General features: G+C 31.8%; 2 protein-coding genes across 5 annotated transcripts in view; both read left to right on the top strand.

Annotated features, from left to right (window-relative positions):
• Window positions 1-26,705, top strand: part of LOC130654414 (exocyst complex component 1-like) — a 45,387-nt gene that overhangs the window by 5,747 nt on the left and 12,935 nt on the right. For all 3 annotated transcript variants that reach the window (XM_057456985.1, XM_057456987.1, XM_057456986.1), the window contains exons 2-4: window positions 2,210-2,337; window positions 2,869-2,964; window positions 4,115-4,184. In XM_057456985.1, the coding sequence (XP_057312968.1) occupies window positions 2,210-2,337; window positions 2,869-2,964; window positions 4,115-4,184 (294 nt within the window). The remainder of the gene's footprint in view (window positions 1-2,209; window positions 2,338-2,868; window positions 2,965-4,114; window positions 4,185-26,705) is intronic.
• LOC130654416 (metabotropic glutamate receptor 8-like) lies at window positions 4,268-7,551 on the top strand. Of its 2 annotated transcripts, XM_057456989.1 has the most exons (2): window positions 4,268-6,967; window positions 7,113-7,334. In XM_057456989.1, the coding sequence occupies exons 1-2, from the start codon at window positions 4,922-4,924 to the stop codon at window positions 7,188-7,190; spliced, it is 2,124 nt and encodes a 707-aa protein (XP_057312972.1). In that variant the 5' UTR covers window positions 4,268-4,921; the 3' UTR covers window positions 7,191-7,334. The 2 variants fall into 2 exon arrangements, with proteins under 2 accessions (XP_057312972.1, XP_057312971.1); XM_057456988.1 differs by having other exon boundaries at window positions 4,740-7,551.

Below are 26,705 nucleotides of genomic sequence, written 5' to 3'. Positions count from 1 at the left end.
CTGATGTATATCCTTCAAAACAACGCAGGTATATTCTATATAACTTTTGAAACAGCACAAGAATAATTCTTGCTGCACAGCTTTCAAAACAACACAAAAAAACTTTCTGCATAACTTTTGAAAACAAGTTTTTTAACATGCAAGTATTTTTATCTTTTCACCTTGAGTACTAGTTACATTTTTTTAGTGAGACAAATTATTATTTTTCCTTCGCAACTAAAAAATATTAACTGCGTGAGTTATGCAGAAATACATAGAAATGCTTGTCGTAACACCCTCCTCCGTTGTTATTTTTTATTATTATTTTTTTGTTGTTGTTCCGACCATACATTCTTATCTTTCCATGAACTTTCATTAAATCGGACATTCGCTTAATTTAACATTCGCTAATACAAGCAACACATACATAGAAAAATATGCTTGTTGTAACACTCCCCTCCGTTGTTGTTTTTTTATTTTTTGTTGTTCCGACCATTTATACATTCTTGATAAAATATTTTTCTTTCGCCAAATGACAGACCGTAAACTACTATCTACTTCACGCATAGAATAAGTAATTAAGTTGGAGTCACCTTATTTCTAAAAGCCAATTTCTAATAAAAATACAAGATGCAAAAGAATTTTTAAATATAAAAAAACAAAAACAAAGACACAGGATTATCTATACACATCTATTGTTTAATATTTTTAATGTTATTCACGATCCATCGCGACAATTACGATTAATAGTGACGATTGCGATAGCATCGTTATTTTTTTATACATCGCAACTATCGCAAAGCTCTTCGTTCACATTTTTTCTATCGCGATGGTCATGATAGGATCGCGGATTGTTCATGTCACGCATGATACGCGCTCACGATGTTAAGTGTCCTGGTTCCAGTACTGTATGCGGCTTGTGCTTTTAAAAAAAATGATCACCCGGATCCATGTTGCAACAGTCAAAGGTAACATGCTCTGTTTTAGGCAAGCAAACTTAAACTTTCGTTGCGAGTCTAAATAGACTTGCATGGCCACAAGTTACGTAAGTTTCAGCATGAGTTAACTTGTGGAATCGCATTAAATTTCAAGCCCTGCTATGATGACTTCTCAAACAAAGTTTCTTTGCGATGTGTGCTTTGATCTTTTCATCACTATCATCTTAATGTTTTTTTCATCTATCAGCTTAATGTCTGTTTCCCATGCTAGCATGGGTTGGTAACTAATAACAGGGTATATTAATTATTAATCGAAGAAAACACATTTTAACATTTAAATTTTATTTCATGTTTGCATCATATATATAGATATTTTGAAATGTGTTTAAAATTCAACAAAACCAGGGGTAAACTATGCCAAGCTTGTAAAAATAAAAAAGGCAGCTTCTAGTATACCAATTTATAACTGAAAAGACTATCTGGATTAAATCATACCAAAACCTTTTTTCAAATGACTTCATGATTGCAAAGCACTATCATGTCATTTGTTAGAACCTACTGGGATTCCTCAGGAAATAAAGCCATTCAGATTGCTGGGTGTGTGAAAGTTGTTTGTACAATAAAAGAGTTTTGCAAAGAAAAAGTTAAAGATTTAATTTTCCAGCACCATTTTAGTATATATTTAGATTTATTAATATTGCCTGGTATATTTAGATTTATTAATATTGCCTGGTATAATGGCAGGTTTCTCTATATTATTTAGGTTAAATATTATATACACTGTTGTTGTGCGATGGTCTATGGTGGCACCTTAAAGAAGGTTTTGAAATTTTATGTGCCTAAATGCCTAAAACAGCTTTCTTCAACACTAATTCCCTGTTATTTAAATAATATGAAGTATTTCAAATCCTTTAATTAATGTCTCAACGAATATATAAAATAAAATTTTTTTGTTGGCTGTGACCTTGCACATTTTTTAAAATACCACTATTTCGTACTTCACATTTTTAAAAATGGGAATTGGTATTTTGGTTATAATTGTATTATTATAAACTAACAGATTGTCCCACTTAATTAAAAAAAGAGTGTTTACAGAAATATAACTTTATGCCATCAATGATCTCATTATTATGCAAAGGAATTTTTTTAAGAAATTTGTTAACCCGTCACCATCAGTGTACAGTTGCTGATTAAAAAAATGTATAAGATCATGCAGTTTCAATCAGTGGTTAAGAAGAATTGCAAATAAAAAGTGTGGATTTACCCCATAATGGCTATGTTCTCTTTTTTAGTTACAAAGGAAAAGCCTTTTCAAGTTAGGATTTATAAAGTGCAGAAGTCAGAGAAAGAAGTCTTTAAAAAGAAGCACTGTTGGCAACTCACAGATTTGAAAGTAGTTGATGGTAAAAACAGTAAACAGGTATAGGATCTGTTCTATGTAATTGATGGTTAATAATCCTGTAGATAAATCCACTTAGGGTGAAGAACAATGGAAAAGATATGTCATTTGTATTTTGATGACATCAGCAATGTTTTTTGTCAATGTTACTCATTGTCTATTTGGTAGAGTTAAAATTCTGATAAAGTAAATGGATCATGTGTTTTTGAGTGGTTGTAGAGATTTGTGGTTTAGAGTTTGGATTAGAGGTTGGGTTGGACCAGCTTTTGGATATTGGCTCAGATGGTCCCTAGTTACCCACACAGTTATTTCCACTTATTTTTTAAAATCAAATTTAACCTTAAACTTAAATCGCAATGGCTTCACTAATAATTGTGACTTCAACTAACGTGCTGTTAAATTAAGAAGACATAATAAATTCTCTTTGCACAATTACACACAGACACAGTTAGCGTATTATTATAATAAATGTCTCTCCTTTTTTCACAACAGGCCACGCTTTATTTACAAACTTTTTTTAACAATGTGATGGTAGTGCTACTTTTATTGTAGGACTGTCTCGAGTTTGATCTTCAATTTGAAAAAGTTTACCACTGGGTTGCCAGCAGAACAACTGACAGAAATGAATTTATAGAGACACTGTGGATGGTAAGGTTGTTTTCTTTATATATTAAAAAAGGCTGGTGGACTTAAAGTAAACCATGCTTAGAAAGAACTTGTAAATCTTGATCTTTTTGGTTTACGAGAAAGTAAAATTTAAATTAAAGAATATTTTATACAGTGTCTATTATTTTAGTCAACAGTTATCATAACAAAAGGGATATTTTAAAATTTTTCCGCACTGCAGTATGATGAAACAGATCATGTTTGTTTCAGTTATCTGATTGGTGTAGAATGAGATTACAAGCACTCTTGTGATTAAATTTTGGAGAGCAATTTTCCAGAAATCACATAATCATCAATGTTAAATCAGATTTTTCGAACATAAAAGTAGTTTCTGTGATATTGTTTCAGATATAAATTAAAAATGACACAAACTAGAGAGATTTTATATTTACCCTAACATATTTTCCGTAGTCTGAAGACAAACAAAAATTACCAATAGTTTATAAATGAAATGCAATCCTAAAATGAATGTGTGGTCCTTTCAGATTTGCTTCTGTATCTATTTGTCAGTGTCAGTAAAACAAATAAAAAAGTAGTGACCATTGCATCCTTTCGATGCTGCAGTGATATTAAAATTTGTTAAAAAAGTAATGGAATGGGGACTTTTAACACCAGTATTCAGTTTTTCAATTCAATCACATACTTAACACTTATATCATGGAACAAAAAACAAACTATAATGAAATAAAAAATTGGCCTTAATAACTTTGAATTTATTTCTCTGCTGTTACGATATTTGTTACAGAAAGTATCTTACAAACTTTTAAATGAAACTGCAGGGTTCGAATTAGCAGGTCACATTTCGCAATTTGCAAATCAAAATGCTGTCTTTGCAGAACATACTACGAAGGTAATGTTAAAATTGTGAAGCCCATTATTTCACCAATCATTTGTTTCACCTATTTTTTAACGGTTGTTGCAACAAAATAACCATTATCAAGGGATCAATGGGAAGTGGTGTATGGTGCTTTCAGACCAAAGTTGCAAAGATGTTTTTTCTCTCCAGGTAGCAGATTTTTGCGGGCTGACTTTATAGTTCTATTTCAAACCCTGAACTGTGTTTATTTTGATCCAGTCTTAATTTGTCAAGTGTTTATATAGTGACATGTGATGTTTTTAAAATCTTTTTAAGCTTGGGAAACGTTATGGTGGGAGCAAAAAACCTGAGTTTAAAAATGTCAGCCAACATATTCTTGAAGGCGGTGAGTTTTATATTCATTATAAACATTCTGCATATGTTCTAACTATTTTATTTTTACATTGTGTCTTGTTTGTCTATTGTTGAAAACGTTTTATTTCCATTTGCCATGGCTATTTTATGTCTGATCTATAATTTTAATTTGTTTTGATCAGGAGAAATTTAGATTTTAGATTTTATTTCATAAATCATTTAATGTAATTCTTTAGTTTTTAATTATTTAAGCCAACATTTTAGACAATGTTATTTTTCATCCAGCCAGGCTTCTTTTGAATTTCTTAAAACTCTTTATTTTTTAAACAGAAAAAAAATCTTACATTCTATTTCGATTTTTTTTTTAACAAAACCAGCTGAAACTGCCTTGCAATTATTTTTGCTGACTCTTAAATAGCACTTTATAGCGATTTTTATTGTGTGTAACAATGTTTCTACAATGTATAAATGAAAAACAAAGATGTTTTTGCTAATAAATTCTTTTCATTAGTAATGTTTGAGTATTCTTCATATAAATTTGATTCAATTTATTGTTATTGTTTTTCTTATTCTTAAATCTTATAAAAAATTATTCTTTTTTATTTTCATTTCATCTTGTTTACAATTTCTTTTAAATACAAAACACTTCTTTTCTTCTGCACTTTAAATAAAGAAAAATTATTGGGTCAAGAGTCGATGTGAATTTTTATAAAAAAAAAGTCTTGCTACAAAGTTCTTGTAGATGAAGAAGATAAATGCACAGCTGATATGTCTTTCAAAGTTTTTATAACTTTTCTGTTATTGTCACAGTCAAAATTAGTTAACACAGATCTGGAAAAGTGCAATCGAATCGAAAAAATTGTTGACTTGAATGCAGATTTTATCTTAACAGCGTTAGTACCTGTGTTAAGCTCAGCACCTTCAAGGTTTCGAAGTATCGGATTGTTGTTTTCAGAGGCAATACAATACTCAATTGCTAAAGTTAATAGTGATATCCTAGGAGAAGGTATTAAGCTTGGATATGAAATATATGATACTTGTGGTGAGGAAAAATTACCAATAACAACTGAGATTATAACAAATGTCACACTTTCATACAGAGGTGGAAAGATAACAGAAAAGTTGTATGGTAATATTTCATGTGTTTGTGGAGTTGTTCATCAGTCTCGCTACCATCTTGGGATTTTAGGAGCTTATGCATCTTCAAACTCTTTACATGTGAGCAAATTATTGTTAAACGAGCCTCTACCAGTGCTAAGTTATATATCCACTAGTACCGAACTCAGTAAAACAGAGTTTTATCCAAATTTTTTCAGGACAATACCACCTGATAATATTTTTGTAAAGGCATTAGTGGATATTATCATTCATTATGATTGGTCATTTGTGTCACTGTTTTCATCCGATAATACATTTGGTTTTAATGGGAGATTGGCACTAGTAGAACAATTAGAATTACATAAGATATGTATCAACCTAGACGAGTTATTTAGTGTTCCTTATGATGAGACTCAGTTAAGAAATATGGTGATAAAATTAAAAAAGAGCAATAATTTTCTTATACAACCTTTAGTTATTATATTTTCAGTTGAAGAAGCCAGTCAAATAATTTTAAATATTGCAGCTGAAATCGGGTTGTACGACGTAACTTGGATTTTAGTAGATGCTACTGGACTAAGTCAGTGGTATTCAACAATAAGCCCCAGGGTTATTTCAAAATTGTTTACGATTGCTCACTACAGTGGAGAATTTTTAGAATTTAAACAACATTTCTTTCAATTGTCGTTAACAAATAACAATAACAATCATTGGGTTACAGAATTCTTAAACATAAATAATGGAAGTCAAATGAGTGAGTTTAAAAGTATGTTTACTACCAGTATGCAGTATGTTTCTTTTATCAGAAACGGGGTGTACGCATATGCCGTCTCATTAAAACAGTATTCCTTAGAGAATGATATATGCATACCCAAATTTAAAAAACCCTGCAAACCTTCATCAATGTTTAATAAAACCTTATTCTTAGAGAAGTATTTTCGAACTGTAAGTTTCCAAGGGTTGGATAAGGAGACATTCAAGTTTAACAAAATTGGTGATGTAGATTCTGCTAATTTGTTGGTTTACAAAGTCCACAACAAGAATAATCAGTTGCAATTAGATAAAATAGGAGTTTGGAACAGTAAATCAGGACTTAATGTAAGTAATGACTGGACCTTCAAACATCGAAATATTTCATCTTGTTCTAAAGATTGTCTACCTGGTTATTACCCTACTGCAAGTGTTGGGAAGCAGTGTTGTTGGATTTGTGTTCAGTGTGAAGTTGGGTATGTAAAACATCAACCTGGAAATCATTTATGTCACAAATGTCCTGATTTTTACACAAATGAAAACCACACCCATTGTGTTTATTTCCGCTTAATTAACATTTTAGATTACCCATTTCATATAACTTTGATCTATGTTTTAACTTCAGTTGGTTTTACATTGTCACTTATCGTAATCTATTCGCTGTGTAGATTTCAGAAAACTCCTGTTGTCAAGAGTTCGAATTTTAAACTTTCACTGGTCCAGGTTACAACACAAATGAGTTTGTTTGTGGTGTCGCTTTTGTTTACAATGGAGCTTACACTTGGTGTTTGCATGGCCAGAATTATCCTCATTGGTGCACACATAGTTCTTATAATAACAATCATGTTAGTAAAATCAGAACAACTTTTGCGTGTTTTTAAGTCAAAAGTGAAAATAACAGAACATCAGATCTACCGTTTTCAGGCTGCAGGTGTTGCTGTTGTAATGTCAACAGGAATAATAGAGGTACTTCTGTCTTGTATACTACTTCTAACGATTAAGATTGAACTTGTTATGGATTTCAATATGAGAGATAAAACAAAGGAATTAAAATGCACTTTCAGTACTTACATTCTAATGCAAAGTATTTACGTTGTTTTTCTTTCATTAGCATGTGGAATACAAGCTTTTCGATCGAGAAGGCTACCACGAATGTATAATGAAGCACGTTTTATATTATCTGCAATGATTTCTATGGTGTGTTTTGTTGGTTTGTTACCATTACTGCGACTTAATGCTGAGACTGAATTTGTCAGGAGCTTTATGGTATTTGTAGTTGTTTTTGGAGCAAACCTTGCTGTTTTATTAATCATGTATGGGTACAAACTCCGGGTTATTTGGTTTCAGCCTGAGAAAAATAAAATAGAATTGTATCAGAAGTCCTTGTTCCAAAATGTTCAGAAGGTAGCCAGAAAAGAACCTAAATTAAGTGTTGCATATAATAAGGTTTTTTCTGTTGAATTGAATACAGAACACAGGAAAACAAATATTTAGTAAAATGAGAAATGTATGTGAATATTGTTGGAGAAAATAAAGATGAATTTTAAGAACTTTTATGTAATTGCTATATCTCTCCTCTTTTAAAACCTTTTTTTTTTTACAGTGCATTGTGTCCTCATTTTAGATGAGCTATGTAACTGAAAATTTCAATGGTTTTTCGCTGTCGAACTTCATTGAACCTGATTCATGGCCACTTGTTGTTACAATGTTAAAGAAATTGAGCCCTGACATATAGAAAATTTAATTCTATTTAGGATACCATTTTTAATTTTTTTTTTTTTTTTTATATATAAGAATCATACTTTTTGTGTTTAGCCTGTATTTTTCTTAACTTTAAAGGAGATTTTCTAAAAAATTTATGGAACCAGTTTTGTACCCTAACACCAGTCAAAGAATAAGTCACGCAATTAGAATTATTTAAATGAGTTTAATACATACACATTCTTGAACAAATTGTTCAACAAAAAGTGTCAAAAGTTTAATATTACGCAGTTTTTGCATCTTGCATCTTTTGCACATGAGTGGTAAACTTTAAAATCTGTTCTTTTTAGTATGCCTGCATTATGGAATAAAAGCCTAACTAATTGACAGCTAATACTCTCAACTGTCATAAAACATCAAACAAACCTGTCACCAGCTTTCTTGAGTTTTCTCCGCTTGAGCATAAAATTAAGTTTGACATTTTAATATGTAGCTTAATGTTCTCTATTCCCCTGAGCACTTAGTATAACTTTCAGTTTAGGCAAAAAACCTTTTTCGTTATTAAACTATTGCGTAAGAAGCCTTAGTTGTCTACAAGATCAGCAAAAACTGACCCAGAACTAAGTATTGATGTATAAAGCCTTTGATTTTAAACTACACATTAACTTGCAAGCTGGGAGAATTTGCACCCCTCCCATAAAATTATATGAATAAGAACTTTCTTTTAATAATTTATTTATGATAAAAAAAAATGAAATAATGATATATGTAAAGCTCTCTAAAAAAACCAATTACTTTGTTATTTTCAAAATATCGAAATTTTGTGTTTTTAGAAATAGAAATTTGAATTATGTAAACAACAAGTTCTCATGCTCACTTACTTTTTCATGATTCTTTTCTGATTTATTACATTTCAACAAAGGCTGTTGAGGCTTGGAATGAATTTAATAAGACCAAAACCGTTACATAAGCACATAAATATTAAGAAAAATATTTGTTTGCTAATATATCAGTGTGTTTTTGCCTGAAAGTCAAGAAAAGTTAGCCTGAAATTTTAAAATTTGAAGTAGACCTTGAAAACGGAGAATTATGGGGTAAATAAATCATATTCTCCATTATTATTGTAACTAACTTGAAATGTTAAAATACAACTCAATAAATAAAAAATAAAAATTTTACGTAGCTATATATGAAGTATATATTCTAAAATAATAGTTGAAACTTTAACTAGATACTTTTAAAACTGATCAGGTAAATTCTGAAAATTCCAGAATACAATTCTTGTTATGTATAAACTTGACGATCCAAATATAATAACTTCTGAACAAGTTCAATTTCAATGAACGAAGTAGTTCATTGTTAATTAATTTAGCAATAAGCATTTGAATATTTCAGTATTTAGGCCTTCAAAATTTACTCTCTTGTTGAAAATTTTTTGAAAATGCTGATGGTGCATGGTTTGATAATAGCTGATCTTAAAAAGAAAGTACGTTTTAAAAATGAGAAACAAAAATACAATTTTGTCATACAAATACAAATTAAACTGAATTAAGGTGGATTTCCACCAGTGCGAATCTTCCTATCGCTCTAAAATTACACAAAATTTAAGTGCGACAGGATTTCTATGTGCAAATGAGTTTCAGTGTGATAGCATGCCAATACAAATTATTATTTGTGCGAAATTTTCTTATGTGAATGCACACATTTCAAGATGGCAGACAGTTCAGAAGAAGAAGAAGCTTTAGCTACCTTATTAGTCATAAGAAGTATAAGGAAAAAGAGACGAAGAAAATCGCCATTTTTTTGGGTCGTCAAACTTATAGTAAAAGAAAATGTATAATCAACTGCTTCAAGAAATGAAATTGCACGATGGTGGTCAATAGTTGTCATCTTGGCCAAATTGGTGATTTCTTCTTGCTGTATCTTTTTTTCAAGTTGTCCCATCTCCAAATATCTTCACCTTAAAACAGTTTAATTTAAAAAACAATTTTTTTCCCATTAAGTAATAGAACAACCTGAATACACTCAAGGTTTAACAGCGCAAAAATATAGCGCACAAACAAGGATAAACTTTACCCTGTTTACATCCTAATTCCTCATCAACTTTCTTCGAAGCATTTGCCACTCGTTTTTCTATCTCAATACTCTTTTCAATTTATGTTGTACAGACATAATAAAAATTCGAACAGCCTTTGCTAAATATTTATCTTCCTTTAAGTCGCACCTATTTGTTTTTTTCCATTTTATAAAGACTTTTATTCCAAGACTGCTCATTTCACAACACATATGAAACTATTTCTTGTGCTCAACACGTGTAAGCATTTGCTGAAGTTACATTTCAATAGAATCTATTCAATTTTTTTTAAAGGACATTCAGTATTTCTTTAGAGTTGCATTTTTGGGAGAAAACTCAGAGCGATAAATATCAAAACTTTTTGATAATTGTCACTCTGACTATCGCACTGAAATTGGGCGATAAGAGCAAAAAAAGTGTCGCTCTGCTATTTCCACCAGTGCGAAAGAAGATCAATGGATAAAAAAAGCCAGAGCGATATGAGAATTCGCACTGATGGAAAGCCAGCTTTAACACCAATTTGTTTAATTATTGTCTTTTTAACCTCTCTTTGCCTCTTTGAAAAGGGAATTTATTAAAAGGATACAAATCAAGGCCATGTCATGCACAACGTATATTATATATATAAATGAATGTATATAAATTTATTCAAGCTGGCTTTTGATATCTTTGTTAAACAAGTAACATATTAAGCAGGCAATACATGATTTTGAAACCTGTGGACAAAAGAGGATTTATTTTGTTATTGAGTTCAAAAAATTTGATTGTTTATTTTCGTAATTTAAGTAATTGGACCGTAGAATGGTGGAAAAAATTATACGAATTTTACACAATATGAACAATACACATGAAAAGAAAAGAAATAAAAAAGATAGACAACATGACTTAATAAGCATATCACAGTAAAATTACTTCAACATTTTCTGAAAGCCTGATAAGGTGAGTGCTTTACGTACAGCATCCCAACCTACCAGCTTCCAGTCTAACACGTGGCAACCTCACCAATGTTAGCTGTTTTCAATAGCATGGTAGCTTAGTGGTTATAATTAAGGCTTTTGTGCGGGAGAACATCATTCGATTCCCCGTAGCGTACTTTCCCTCACATGGCTTGGTTAACTCAAGCCATGTGAGGGAAATTGGGGAGGTGTGAGCTGTTGGATGTTACATGGAGTTGTCTGGTAAAGCACGGACCCTATTTGAATCTGCGTAGCTCAAAATGAGCATTGAGTACTCCTAAGACTCCCCATCTAAGCTATGGCCCCTCTTGAAAAATAATAGAAAGGGTATATCCCTTGATATATGTGAGGCTAGTCATATAAAATATACAGATCATCTATTTATTTAAGCAGAATAATTATACAGTGAACTCTCTATGACTCGAATAGCCACAGGGATTCGGAAACCGTTCAAGTTATGTTTGAGTAATAGAGTGTTGGGAGTTTTTCCAAGTTTTTGTATAAATTTTGTAATGGCTAATTAAGCGTGATTTTTCCCCCTTTTCTGCTTTACGTTTTTGTCCAAGCAACAGACGCCATGATTGTAAAACTTTGATACCAATGAATCATGTTTACGTTGTGTTCGAATGACATTTGAATCATTTAAGACATGTAGATATGAGACAATCGAATCGGTTAAGACTTCATTTGCGTTTACAGAGCCAAAACAATGCAAAAACAGCTTGTGTCATATAAAGTTCTATATACATGTTGCAACACTGGAGTTATAGAGAGGAAATACCCAAAGAGACCATAAAGCAGTTTGAGAAGGGAGAGATTCGAGTTATAGGGGTTCAAGTAATAGAGAGTTTTTTATGAGAGTTTATTAGGCAATCGAGTTATAGGGGTTCGAGTCCACTGTATATACAGTGCGTACAGTATAGTTAGCCACTCATACAACTACTTATACAGTAGATATTTTTTTATTTAAATCTCCACGCTTTTCTTTGTTATCAATTTTCCCATAGCCATCTATACTTGTATAGACCTACATAAAGTTGTGCTTCAATTAAAACCAAAAATAGGAACAAGAAAGAAACCATTGTGCAAAAAAGTTAATTTTACTGCATTTAGCAGTATGTCATATTATTAAACAACAACACTATTCTGATTTCAAGAAAAAACACAGAAAAGATGCAGTTAGCTAGCTGTAAAGAACACAAAGAAGCTTTTAACGGCTAATTATACTAAGCATCCTGCATCGGCTAACTATTCTGTTACTGGCTAATCATCAGTTAACCCTGACTGTTAGGTGCAAGTAACAATAAACTGTTGTCAAGTTTCAACAACTTCTTGCAAAAAAAAAAAAAAAATCCTGTGTGAATATTTATCTTTTCATCTGATAGAAGTAGCCCCTTTTTCCCACAAGAACAGGAGTTGGGTGTCACAGCCATGAAAATATTACAGAAAGCAGGACAAAGGTTTTTTGTTGCTGGTTCTTTAAGAAAAAAAAGGCACTCTTTTATGTAGTTAGCTAGCTAGATCGATGGAGTAACTTCACGAATAAATAAAAAGGGGTATATCAGCACCAATCAAAAGGAGACCCAAGTCAGCACCAAAAATTTAGATAGCTAGCTAGGCAGCACATTTTTCTCAATTATATATAAAATAATTCTTACCTAATAAAATACATGAATTTAAAGAAGAGTGTTTAGCTCCCTAGCTAAATCAATAAAGCTACAACAACCACTTTTACTCATGGCCGTACACAGAATGTTCTGGCCACACGAAGAGTACTCAAACTCTGTTCACATTGTTTGTTAAATTGGCAAAGATTAAAATGAAGCATCTTTATTGGCTTGCGAGAAAATAGAAATTTTTTGACGCTTTAGCCTGGACACAAATCTAGCAGCGTCCATGCTAGCTGCCCTGTCTATATCTATCTTAGGTCATAATGTCTCTTTTGTTAGTTTGTCCCAAGGCATAAGTATTGATGTATACATGTTTGTCCTTAACTACTGTGGTACTGTTTACTGCATCAAAAAAACGATCAATTTTCTGTTATACCAACAAGTGAAATATCAATGTAGGTGATTTCCTTGACTAGTGCTTTCATCAAAATGCTAGCTCTGCATCTTCTAAAAGATCCATAGCGTTAGCTCCCATAGTGCTTTTTACAACTCTTTTCAACTTGTGTGATCACTATATAAGAGGAGCTTGCTGGCCTCCAGCATAAAGGAACAGAACAAACCCACCTTGTGATCCTCCTTACAATGAGAAGCACATCTATATAACACAACTGCAGAGTTTTCTAAGTCACCTATATTTGCTTCCAAATTTTTTAGAATTATGGTAATCACTAGCAGTTGCATTTTTTACTTTAGTGCTAAGATTGCAGGCCATATAACCAGCATCAGGTCTTGTTTGTTTAGCTGCCCATTGTATTTGTCCAACTAATGCCTTGAACGTTTTCTGATTGGATTTCTTTGTGAGAAGTAGTTGTTTTGCCTTCACAATAAATAAATAAATTTTGCTGGCTCGTTGGTATCAGGATCAAGACATCTAATAACATCAAAAATCTAAGGAATGTGTATGGTAGATTCCCAGGACACTTCATCAACCTGAATATCAGCAGTATCTGGTGTCAGCCTCTTGCTCAGCAGATGGTACAGATGGCAATGAAACAAGGGTTACTATAATATCGTCATTGTGCTCAACTTCGGGTTCCAACAATATCTGTTGCGACGGTCTGATCAAGCGCTTGATGTGCCCTAACCGGGCAAAGATGTTAAGGGATTACCCTAATACATCAATGACTTGCTTTCCGTCTTGCTTTTTCTCTGACTCATTTGTAATCAACCTTCTTTCTATTAAAAAGAGTTTTGCTGCTTACAATCTGATGCTTCAAGGATGTTTTTACCTTCTTGGAATGCTTACGCTCTATGCATGCCTTCCTAATGAAATAAAGTGCATTCAAATACTCAGCAATCAACTCACTTGGGGTCCAAGTCAGGAGGCCAGTTGGCTTTGAAGTTTAGAATTTTTTTCAAAAACCAACTGGTTGGGACTGTATCCACAATTGATAAAGAGCATTTTTAGCACTACTTGGCCATACAAGACCAATTTTAACAGAACATTCAGTGTTGTCAACTATTTTCAGCACCATATTTTCCATTACTTTATTGTGGCATTCCACAATGCCATTCGACCATGGAGATTCCGCAGCAGTTGTACAAACATCAGAACCCATCAACCCAGCTACATCACGGTGTAACTTGTTTTTGAACTCCCCTTCAAAAATTTATCGCGAAGTTCCAAATATTGCTACCCAGTGTCCTTAAGTTGAATCAACAATTGTTTCTTTTCTTTTCAAATCAACTAGAGCAGCAGAGCTAAATTTCATCAATCATTTGCAACACGGTGTATGTCCAATCATAAATTGAGAGAAACTTTAAATTCATAGCCAAACAATCAATCATTCAATCAGCAGCAATTGGTAACGAAACAATGGATCTAGATCGAACTTTCATGTTCATATTGCATGTATCATGGATGTTTGTCACTTCCTTCAAATTTTCCAAGGGTTATTTTTGGGCCAAATGTAAGAAATATGTAAAAACGGTCTTTAGAGCCATATTGTGTGTTTAAACACCGATTAATTTACTGATTAAAAAAAATTATATACTTTCGATCCTGAAGCCAGTGAAGTTGTCGAAAAGATTTTTCAGGCCAAATATGTGACATCTAATAAAAAAACGTAGTCAACAATTTCAAGCTTCCTACTCATGCCAGTAGAAAATATCTCATGTTGTGCATAAATAGTTTATTTATTATATACATTAAATATACACAAGGTAATCATTTTTTTTCTTGTGATGAAGCTAAAACTAGCTAGCAGCTATAAACATCTTTGATTTCAACAATTTGATTTTGAGAAAGGCCACAAAAGTTTTAACTAAATAAAAAGGAGGCTTAAGTTACTTAGCTACAGAATACGATGCAAACTGCTAAACTGTAGGTCCAAATGCCTACTCTTCCCCCATACCTTGTGCTCTGCCAATCTTTACCGAGTGATAAAGCGATAAAAGTACAAAATTTTTTGAAAAAATTGTGGAAGCCATTTTAATTTTGTCTGCTGTTTTACCGTAGCGAAATAGCCATGGTATTCTGTCTGTTTATGTGTGCAGGGAAAAAGTTGTGCTATGGGCACACACAGATAGGCAGCCTTGTGGGTTTTGCCACTGTGTAATGATAGTCTCTATATCAAAAATATAGTACTCTTTCTGTATGTCATCAAAAAGCACGTCAGACTAACCTATGCACGAAATTGCAAGCCATGAACCCATGACGGGAAATAATATTAAAGAGATTTTTGTATATTTTTCCTGCTTTTTGGATGCCTTTGTTAATTCTTTTAACGCTCCAGCAAAGACGATTTTAACAGGCTGAAACTTGGCAAGAAGAACGAAATAGCACTATCGTTCCGAAAGCAAAGTTTCGTAATTGTTTGCTTTATTTCTTGTTTAGAGCATGTTTATACATGTTTTAACTATGTTTAAAAAAAGTATATATGTATATATTTAAAAGCTATAGAAATATGCCAAAAGACTCTGTTGATTAAAAATGTAAAAAAATGTCCAGAGTTTATACATGTACACTGACATATTGGCCTTTCCTTGGCTGCCAACTATTTTGCCAGATTGTCAGTCATGGATTTACTTTTAAATTTGTTATTAAAAATAAAAATTATGATAAAAGTGGAAACTCATGCTCATTAACAAACAAACAAACAGTTTTTGGATGCAGATAGCTAGCTATCTGCATCCAGCAATTTATCATTCCCATGATCAAGTCTGTTCCTTCACTCTACAGGCACTTAAATTTTCATGTATGTATTGGATACTAGTGTGTCCAAAATTAAATTGGCTGTTTCACTTCCCAGCCGTCAAACTCTTATGATACTTTTATTGAAAGTTAAGCAATGACATATGTTCCAATACCTTGTATCTGCAGTATGTGCTAACTATGAAAAATGACCATTGTTATGCCAGCAGCAACAAGCGTATTTGGAGAAGAACTAAATTCTGAACATGGACAAGTAAGCTCTGTTTATTAAGTGTGAATGTAATATAGATATATCCTGCATAGTTACTTGCGAAGACGAATATTATAATTTGGAATCTTGTTTCAACTTATTGTGGCTTATAGCATGCGTTCATGTCAAACATATTTAGGAATATTTCAAAATTCTATGTAGTAAGTTTTGCTTTTCTTGAATTGATTTTTATTGTTTTTTTCATTATTAGTTTTTTATTAGTTTTCAACATGTCTTTATTTAAAAATAATTTAATTTTCACTCATTGCATCACTTTGGAATCCCTTGAGATATTCTTAATTTCCTTGGAATATGAACATGTCTTCAATTGCTCCAACTTTATTAATGAAAATACTGCATCTCAAAAAGGTTAAAAATTCTCATCAAAAGTCCTCAAATTTGACTCCATAAAAAGATCACATGAGGGGTAATTATTTTTCAATTGAAAGATGGAGCTCACAATAGTAATTTGAAGTATTTATAGAGTATTTGAAAATGATTTAAGTGACTTCATTTCTTTTTACACCGTCTAGTTGTAAAAGAAGGTCAAGTTTTTATAATTTATTATAGTAATACGAAGACTCTGTCCATCTGTCTGTAACAGGCAAGTCATTTTTCACTGTATGGGTAACTACGGACAACCTGGGACCAAACTGGGGAATATCTCTGTAATTGTACATCAAAAGTACATGTTCATATATATTTTTTCATCAGCCTTAAGCTTTATACAATGAGCAACAGGTATCCAATTTAAAAAAAATGTCTTTGCTGATGTCAGCAAAATTGTTGAAACCTTATTTCTCCTTAATCATATGTCAAAAGCACATGATCCTATGCATTTCGCTCATCAGTGTTTCAATCTCTCTTCACACTACACACAAAAGGTAAAAATTTCTTGAATTTTGTATTTATTTATGCATATGCTGGTTTTTTTTAGTAGGCAGGTGTGTTATGTGGATCCTGTCAATTTTAAAATAAAATATTAGAACAAAAAAAATTAATTTGCTCTTTTTAATTTTAATTTTCATTTTTTTAACATTTTCTTTTTTATATTTGAAGAATAGAAATCAAACTCTCACTGTTTTACAATTTAATTATTAATTTTATATTTTCCTAATTATAATGCTTTTTTGAAAGCTTTATTGTAGTTAACATTGCTATTCCCTTATTTTCGTCAGCATGGTGTTTTTATTTTTGATTTCATTTTTCCAAATGTTTTGCATACTTTTCTCCCGGTTCTTACCAGTTTATTTACAAAAAAAACAGTGATAGATTTTTACTGTCCTAAAAAGTATGTTCACCTTTCTGATTGTTGCGAGTTCTGTTCTTTGTGTTAATTTGTCAGGATCAAATTACACAGAATGTGAGAAAGCAGTTTTGGTCTATAAGAAGAAAGGACGTTTTAATCTTGTTGGTCTAGTTCCACCACAGTCAAAAACATTTGGTTTCTTAGCTTCTGAAGTTGTGAAATTTGCCATTGACAAAGTTAACAGTAATTTACTAAGTGATGTTCAACTTGGTATAGAACTTTATGATATCTGTGGAGACTGGAAATTTTCTGTCACCACCCAATCTGTGCTTAAACTCTTACTCCCATCTGTGTCTAATCAGTCAGTCAACTGCGTTTGCCAAAAATTAAATATAAACTCACATGTGATTGGTATCGTTGAGAGCTTGGTCTCATCAAACTCGAAACATGTCAGTGATTTGTTATCTGGCACAAATTTCCCAATAATAAGTAGCACAGCAACTAGTATACAATTAAGCAATCCAAATAGACACCCAAATTTTTTAAGAACTGTGCCCCCTGACACAGTCTTCATCAACGCACTCCTGGATTTTGTTTTGCAATTCAAGTGGTCGTTCGTTTCAATAATTGCATCAGATGATGCTTATGGTTTAGATGGAAAGAAACTGGTTGTAGAACTTTTTATTAAGCATGGGATTTGCATTGATATAGATCATACATTTCATGTGCCTTATGAAGAAAAAGAGTTTATTAATATTGTTGAAGTACTGTTGAAAAAACAACCTAACAACACATCTAACGTTGTTATCTTGTATGCGTTGGATAATGCTGTCAGAGATCTTTTAAAAACAGCTGGAAAGATTGGCTTATATGGTGTTACTTGGATCATCTCAGAAGGATCTGGTATGAGTACTTGGTATAAGTATATTCATCCTAAAGTTATTTCTGGTGCATTTGCTTTTGGTCATGATGCAGGTCCATACCCTGAATTTAACCAGCATCTGAATACAATTTTTCAGGCACAAAATAAAAGTGTCTTTTTAAGAACTTATATAAATAAATATAACATTAAGACAGTGGAAGAGTTCATCAATTTATTCCAATCTAGTATGTCATATGCTGCTTTTATCAGGAATTCTGTGTATAGTTATGCATTTGCATTGCGAAAATATATTAATAGTACAGAAAGTAAATGTAGACTTGAACCATTTAATTTAACTTTGTTTGCAAAAGAATTGTTACCAAATATTAACTTTCCTGGCCTGCTAAATGAAACTGTTGGGTTCAACAAGAATGGCGATGTTGAAAATTCTAGATTTATTTTATTTCATGTTAGTCGTAAAAATAATGTGGTTAACCAACATGCAGTGGGTGTTTGGAGCAAGTATACAGGCTTTAAATTTCATCAAAAAATTATCTGGGCATCTGGATCAGAAAAACCACCTGCTTCCCACTGCTCAGAAATATGCAAGCCTGGTTTTTATCCTTTTTTAAATGTTGGAAAACAATGTTGCTGGGTTTGTGTGAAATGTGACACAGGTTCGGTCAAGCCGTTGTATGGCAAGGGCAGGTGCAAAAAATGTCCTGACAAGATTACAAATGGCAATCAGACTCTGTGTGTACGGTTCAGATTACTTCATCATACCGATTTTCCTTTATTTAAATATGTTGCTTTTTGTTTGACAGTTGTTGCTATTTTGGTTTCTCTATTTATTTTGGCATCTTTATTTATATTTCGTAACACGCCGATTATAAAAGGTTGCAATTTCAAGTTATCTTCCATGCAAGTAATTGCAGAAATGACATTATTTATCACTCTCAACTTGATGTTGTATGAGGAGAATCCATATTTTTGTGTCATTGTATTCTTTGCCAACAGCTGGCTCATTGTTCTTACTTTGTCTGTGATGCTTGTAAAATCTGAGCAACTTGTTCATATTTTTAATTCCAAAGTTCGAATAACATCACGTGACATTCGTGTAATGAAAGCCGTAAGTTCTGTCACCTTGTTTTTTACATCAATGGTTGAGATTTGCCTTACAGCTGCATTGTTGGTGGTAGTGAGTGTAAAAGTAACAACAACATATTACTTAAAGGATTTAACGAAAGAGCTTGGATGTGATCTTACTATATACATCCTAGTACAGAGTTTGTATAATATTATCCTGATTTTGATCATTGGTTGTACTGCTTTTCGTTGCCGAAAGTTACCTGGCAAGTACAATGATGCTCATTCCATTCTGTATGCTTTGTTTTTCATGACATTGTTTATTGTTTTAGCTATTCCATTTCGAACGAGTGCGCCAAATGGTTATTGGAAAGTTTTTGTGTTATATCTTTTATTATACGGTGCTAACTTTTCAAATTTGTGTTTTGGGTACGCATACAAACTATGGATAGCATGGCGGGAGCCCAATAAGAATACAGAAAGTGTTTTCAAGGCTTCTATTTTAAAGAACGTAGAAAATGATGTCAACAGAAGAATACAAAGAAACCAAAAAAGCAACACTTCATGCAAAACCTTATCCGATACATAGCTTTTTCACCTAACTTTAAGACAAGTTTTCGAAAATAAAATGTAGATTGTAGAAACTAGGTAGCTCACAGTGATTTATGTAAAGAACATTAAATTATCTCTTATTTGTACTGCATCACACAAATTACATTTCTGTCATGCAATTTTAGAAGTAAGGCACAAAAAGACAATAAACACATATACCTAAACAACACATGTAACACTTATGGAACTAAAGCTATTTAATTTTTTTCGGATACTTTTAGAGAGACTTTGGGACTAAAAATGTATTAGTTTGCCGATTACATTGGTAAAATTTCCTTTAAAAATCTGTTAAATCAGAAATAAAATCCTGTCCTTCCTGGTCCTTATCCCCTTTGAAATTGTTTTTGAGTAAACAATTTAAATTATTAATACTTTCTGTTTTAAATAATTTAGATTGTGGTATTTTTTGTTTGGTTCTTTTTTAAAATCCCAAAATACATTGAAATCGAAAGAAATAAAAATAAGCATTTATTTCAATTTTACGCTTATAATTCATTGTTACTGTAATATTGTATATAAAGCATTAAAAAAATATGAATATATTAAAGTTTTTTTCTCCTAGAGTTTTCTAACCATCCCATTCTTTTGTTTACATACAAGAAAATGAAATTTTTTTCTCTATAGGTTTTTAGCCAATGTTTTTCTTTTATATGCGATTAAAAGTTTAGCAAGACACAACGTTTTAAAAAATATAATTGGAAATGTTTGTCCTCTTCTATTTTATGCTTGTATCTTTTTCTGTTCAAGATGATATATGTGGCAAACACTTCACCATCTATGAACGTACTGAACAATTTAATATCATTGGGCTAGTTCCTGAAAAATATGATAATTTTGGACTTCTAGCTACTGAGTGTATTAAATATACTGTGTATGAAGTTAATAACAATATTCTTCAAAACAATTTGGTTCTTGGTCTAGAAATCTACGATACTTGTGCACATAACAGGTTAAATGTTTTAACTGAACTTTGTGCAGAAATTCTGTTGCAACCAAGGAATGAGTTACCATGTGAATGTAGAGAACATCAAGATTTTCATTACATTGGTATTGTAGAAAGTGTAACTTCAACAAACTCTCGCCATCTCAGTAAACTGTTATCTTTCGTCGACATTCCTATTGTTAGCAACATTGCCACAAGTACTTCACTAAGTAATAAAAATCTATATCCAAACTTTTTCAGGACTATACCATCCGATGGTGTCTTTGTACGTGCCTTAGTTGACTTTATTTTAATGTATAACTGGTCTTATGTGTCAATTTTATCCTCAAGCAGCTGGTATGGTTTTGATGGAAGGCATGCTTTGGAAAACATTTTTAGTAAAAAGTCAATCTGTATTGACATGAATGAAGTTGTTCAGGAACAGTATGATGATAGAAAATTGTATAGTATTCTTGAGAAACTAAAAAATAGACGGTTAAACAGTTTATCATCTAATGTTGTTATTATTTATGCTCTAAATTATATTGCAAAAAGAATATTGAAAGCTGCAGAAAAAATAGATTTGCAAGGAATTACATGGATATTATCTGATGGGACAGGTGCTAGTATATGGTTTAAAGATATAAATCCAAATATCATTGGAGGCACATTCATTTTCGGACATTATGGAGGAGAATCTCCAGAATTCCAAGACTACTTCAATAACTTGTTTCAAAACAAAGATAAAAATTATCTTGTACAGCAATATTGCAGTAAAAACAACATAACAACAAAGCATGACTTTAAAAATGCATTTTCCTCTAGCCTTCCTTATGTTGGTTTTATTAGGAATGCTGTTTATAGCTTGGCAATAGCATTAAAAGACTATATTGACAATGTTTGCAGGAAGCATGATGTGAAAACCTGCTTGTTGCAACACACATTTAATAAATCTAATTTTTTTAACCAATACTTTCGCTCTGTATCTTTTAACGGTCTAAACAATGAAAGTATTGTGTTTAACAAGTACGGTGATGTAGACCTGTCTATGTTTCATTTGAACAATGTTCAACTGAAAAATAAAAGTTTAAGAATTATAACAGTTGGGTTGTGGACCAACAAAGCTGGATTAAAAGTAAATAAAAAGATTTACTGGACATCTGGATCAGAGAAACCACCATCTTCAATTTGCTCTGAAACTTGTAGGCCTGGTTTCTATCCTATAGTAAATATTGGAAAAACTTGTTGTTGGATTTGTGTCAGATGCAAAGCAGGGTATATCAAGCCATCACATGGTGAAAACAGGTGTTCAAAATGTCAAGACGGGATAACAAATGCTAATAATACAGAGTGCATCCTATTCAAATTAATTAATCACACAAACTTTCCCAGATTTACTTTTATTTCATATGTACTTACTGCAATTGGATTTATAATTAGTAGTTTTGTCATCTTCTCATTAATTAGGTTTCGAAATACACCACTCATTAAGGCAAGCAACTTTAAACTATCACTTGTTCAAGTATTCGCACAATTTGTTTTGTTTTTTACACTGAATTTCATGCTGTATGATGGTGATAGAGTTTTCTGTGTTGTATCTTTTTTTATCAACGGTTGGCTGATCACATTGGTTATATCCATTTTACTTGTAAAGACAGAGCAATTGGTGCACATTTTTACGTCTAAAATAAGAATAACATCTTGTGATATATTTGTAATGAAGGCAATCAGTTTTGCTGTTTTAACTTGTACCACTTTTATTGAAATTTGCCTCACTGCTGGAATGTTGCTGCTCGAAAGTGTACATATCAACACAGTATATCATACAAATAGTAACAAGAAGGAATTAACTTGCAATTTGGAAAACTACATCATTGTTCAAAGCTTATATGTTATTACTCTTTCTTTCATTTGTGCAATAGGTGCTTTCCGTTGTCGCAAACTACCATGTCGTTATAATGAAAGTCACACCATTTTATATAGCATATTTGTGATGATTGTGTGTTCTATGTTGGTAATACCATTTCGAGCAAGTGCTAGAAAAGTATACATGAAAAGCTTTGCTCTTTACGTTGTTTTATATGGTGCCAATATGTCAAATTTATGTATTGGCTATGGGTATAAATTGTATATAGCCTGGTTTAAACCAGTTGAAAACACATTGGCTGCTTTCCAGACTTCTGTATTTCTTGACGCAATAAACAATGTAGATAGACAAATTGCACAAAGGCGTAGTGCTGTTATGAGTGAGTAATTATGACCTTCGCACAGGTGTAATGCTTACAAAATATTATTTACATTTTAATTCTAAAAGATGAATTTCATATATCTGTAACTACACGATTGCATACATTCTTTAAAGTAAAATTAAAAATACTTTTATTTTAATAATGTTTACTGGCTATGGACTTGGTAACGTTTCATTTATAATGTAAGAATAAATAAACAAGCTGTTGGAAAAAGAAAGATGTTAAATATTAAAAACTTATCAGTTTTGTTCTGTTCTTCTTTCCCCTTCAATGTTATCGTTTTTTGTTTTGCTATTGTTTCCATGTGTATTACACTGCGGGCATTTTCAGGTATATTTTTGCATTATGTTTGTTTGATAAAGGTATGTGAAGCTACCCTCCACCTTGCATTAGTTATATGTAATTCTTACCAATTAATGCCAAAGGTTTTTAATTTCAATTGGTGCATTCAGAAAATTAAAGGACAGAACTTGTTTGCATAAGAAAATATTTTGGAGCAAAAGTTTGCAAATAGAGCTTTGAGAATTGTGCAAAATACAATTGCAGAATTAAATAATGTGATCCATTCTTGTTTAAAAAAGGCAGAATTTATGTTTTCACTACAATATCTATATATAATACTCACTGTCTGTCTGTGAGCCTATTTAACAATCTTTGTAATTGAAAACACCATTATAATCACACCTATATTCACACCTGTTTATGTAAATTCATTACTTCCGCTTAACATGGAGCAAGGATGTACGGAATAGCGATGCAGGAAATTTGTATGACAGGTGATACTCTGTGGAATTTTCCACAAGTTAATACTTTTTATGTAAAATTTTTATTTCGATATCATTGAATTTATGTATTTTATTTAATTTGCTCTTGCTGTCTCTTGCTTGTGGAAAGAAAATTTTCGAGATTTATTGTTTTTTTTTTAAACAAAGTCATTGTGAAAGAGCTAGGAAATAGTATTTGTTTTTTTCAATTTGTTGAAAAAAAAGAAGTGCTGTATAAATCTTTTTTCTTCAATCATGTTGGTAGTGTAATTTTTCTTGTGACCAGTCAGAAAAACAAGATTTTGCAATGTATGTTTCACTTTCAAAGACAAATATAACCTTAGTACACAATTAATGGAATAACTTTTTAAGAATTAGTGCACTTTTGCAGAAAAATATTATAATCGAGTTAAAAAAAGCAGTCATCAAGCTAAGCCAGTGCGAGTCATCCTAATTCTTCTTTGCCAATTTGGTAGCAAAGGTTTAAATTTAAAATGGACGCAACAATACCAATGTGAATTATCTGTTTATTTGGTTGAGCTCATGGCGAAAACAGTTGAGTGATTTTAATAATGTGCTGATGATGACTTGTGAAGTCCACGATGTGTAACTTGTACTGATGTGGTTAACGTAAGCAGAATTTCAGTTGATACCAAACAAAATGCTTAACTTTCTAAAACTATAATGAGAAATTGACATCACAACATAGATCAGCCGCCACCCACCAATTAAGGAACGCAAAACGCAATTTGTTAAAAACTGAAAAATGCTGATATAAATTACTCAGCAGCCAAACATATTTAATTTATGCAATATTTTATGGAAGACTTAAAGGATTCAAGATCATAATTCCAACGAGAAGCAACTAAATGAACAAGAGTAAATGAACAAACTACCAGTACGGGAACAGAAGCTGACCAAATAAGTTCTTCTGATGATTACGAACAAGAGCAAAGTTCTTGCAAATCCTTAGAACGGTGCCCATGAGAATATTACGATTATAATTTTATATAATTTATCCACAGTAGACGTCCGTTAATTCGAATGCCGCTTAATTCGAACTTTCCGTTATTTCGAACAAATTGCCAAGTCCCTGGAGTTTGGTTTAATAAAGTCTTATATTTTGAGCTGCTTAATTCGAACTCCGCTAATTCGAACATTTCGCTAATTCGAAAAATTTTTTAGTCTTAAGGCTGCATTATGCTCGTTAATTCAAAATCTTGTGTATCAATAAATAAAATCTTATGGGAAAATAAAAACAAGCGTTTTCATTTTTATTTATTTTTATTGCATCAATGGTGGAAAAATTTATCAATTAAATTGGTATTTCCAATAAAATGAAGTAGTTTACAAGGAATTTGGAGGCCTTGCCCATCGCCAAGCAAACAACGTTAAAACATTTTTTATAAACAGTTGTAGTAAAGTTGTAAACAAGTTGTATTAGCATAAAACCTTTAAACGTTTATCAAAATTCTTGTTTTTTCTAACTTCTGATAATCCGAACATTCGTTAATTCGAACAAATAATTTAGTCCCTTGTGTGTTTGAATTAACGGACATCTACTTTACTAAGAAAGAAGCTTTAATCACATGCAGACATTCACCCGTACTTGTTAGAGGTACTACAACACTAGCTAATAGTTTTCTTCATCCAACCATATTTGTTCACCCTCTTTCTTCATTCAAATCACCTCTTGCCATACATTTGTTCACTTTTTTTTCATACAAACCACCTTCTACCCTACATTTGTTCACTTTTTTGTATCCAAACAACCTTCTACCATACATTTGTTCACTTTTTTTTTCATACAAACCACCTTCTACCCTACATTTCTTAATTTTTTTTCATCCAAACCACCTTCTACCATACATTTGTTCACTTTTTTTTTCATCCAAACCACCTTGCCATACATTTGTTCATTTTCTTTCTTCATCCAAACCACCTTACCATACATTTGTTCATTTTTTTTTTTGCATCCAAACCACCTTGCCATACATTTGTTCATTTTCTTTCTTCATCCAAACCACCTTGCCATACATTTGTTCATTTTTTTCTTCATCCAAACCACCTTGCAATACATTTGTTCACTTTTTTTCTTTATCCAAACCACCTTGTCCATACATTTGTTCACCCTCCTTCATTCTTACTGAATTAAACAGGAGGTATATACTGTCATTAAACACTGGTGTGACTCCCGTTAGGCATTACTCATGACATCATTTTGATGTTTTATGTCGTGGTCATTTATGCCATAAATTATTTAGGTTGTGCTCCTTATGGTAAAGGTGTTTTCTTTTCTCCCTTTTTACATTAGTAATAGTAAAAGATAATTAATTTTTTAAATTCTATAAATTCCTAGTAAAAATTATGAATATAGCATGATTATTTTTTCTATGTTTTTAATTATCAAACTAGTACTTTTAATTTGTTTTTTAAAGAATTAAAAGAAAGCATAAATTTAAAAATTTGATTAAGTATGTACTGTATTGTTAATGTATAAAGCAAACAAATTTTACACCCAGCTGTAGCAAAGTAAAAGTTTAACTAAAAAGTTAAACTGCAAATTTAAACTGTACAAAAAACTGAGGCTACAATGTACTGGTGTGTTATAGGCTTCTTCTTTCTAAGATTTTCTGTTACTTTATGTACTCCTGACGTGTGTGGCGTTCAATTATACAAAAATGTAGAGCACCTAAATCTTCTTGGTTTAGTTCCAGAAAAATTCAGGAGCTTTGGATTTATGGCTTTTGAGTTAATGCAATTCGTTGTTCAGGAGGTGAACGCCAATATTTTAAGAAATATAACGAAACTCGGACTTGAACTTTTTTCTATCTGTGGAGATCATAGAGTAGATGCCATAACTGAAATTTTCACTGAATTTGTTTTGGATACACATGGCAAACCTTCTTGCACTTGCAAGAAAAATGACGAGAATGTTCACCACATAGGTGTTGTTGAATGCTCAACATCAACAATAACCCGTCATTTGAGCAATATTTTATCTTTCACTGAAATACCTATCGTTAGTAACATTGCTACAACAACTTCACTAAGTAATAAAAACAGTTATCCTAACTTTTTTAGGACAATACCATCAGATAGTGTTTTCGCTCAAGCTTTAGTCGACTTTATTTTAATGTACAATTGGTCTTTTG

This window comes from Hydractinia symbiolongicarpus, chromosome 8 (genome assembly GCF_029227915.1).
Source record: "Hydractinia symbiolongicarpus strain clone_291-10 chromosome 8, HSymV2.1, whole genome shotgun sequence".
Lineage (NCBI taxonomy): Eukaryota > Metazoa > Cnidaria > Hydrozoa > Anthoathecata > Hydractiniidae > Hydractinia > Hydractinia symbiolongicarpus.
Note: the sequence above shows the minus strand (reverse complement) of the source record. Positions and strands in the feature narration are given on the sequence as shown.

Coding starts and splice junctions, on each gene's coding strand:
- LOC130654416 (XM_057456988.1), top strand. CDS start 4,922: ATGTCTTTCAAAGTTTTTATAACTTTTCTGTTATTGTCACAGTCAAAA.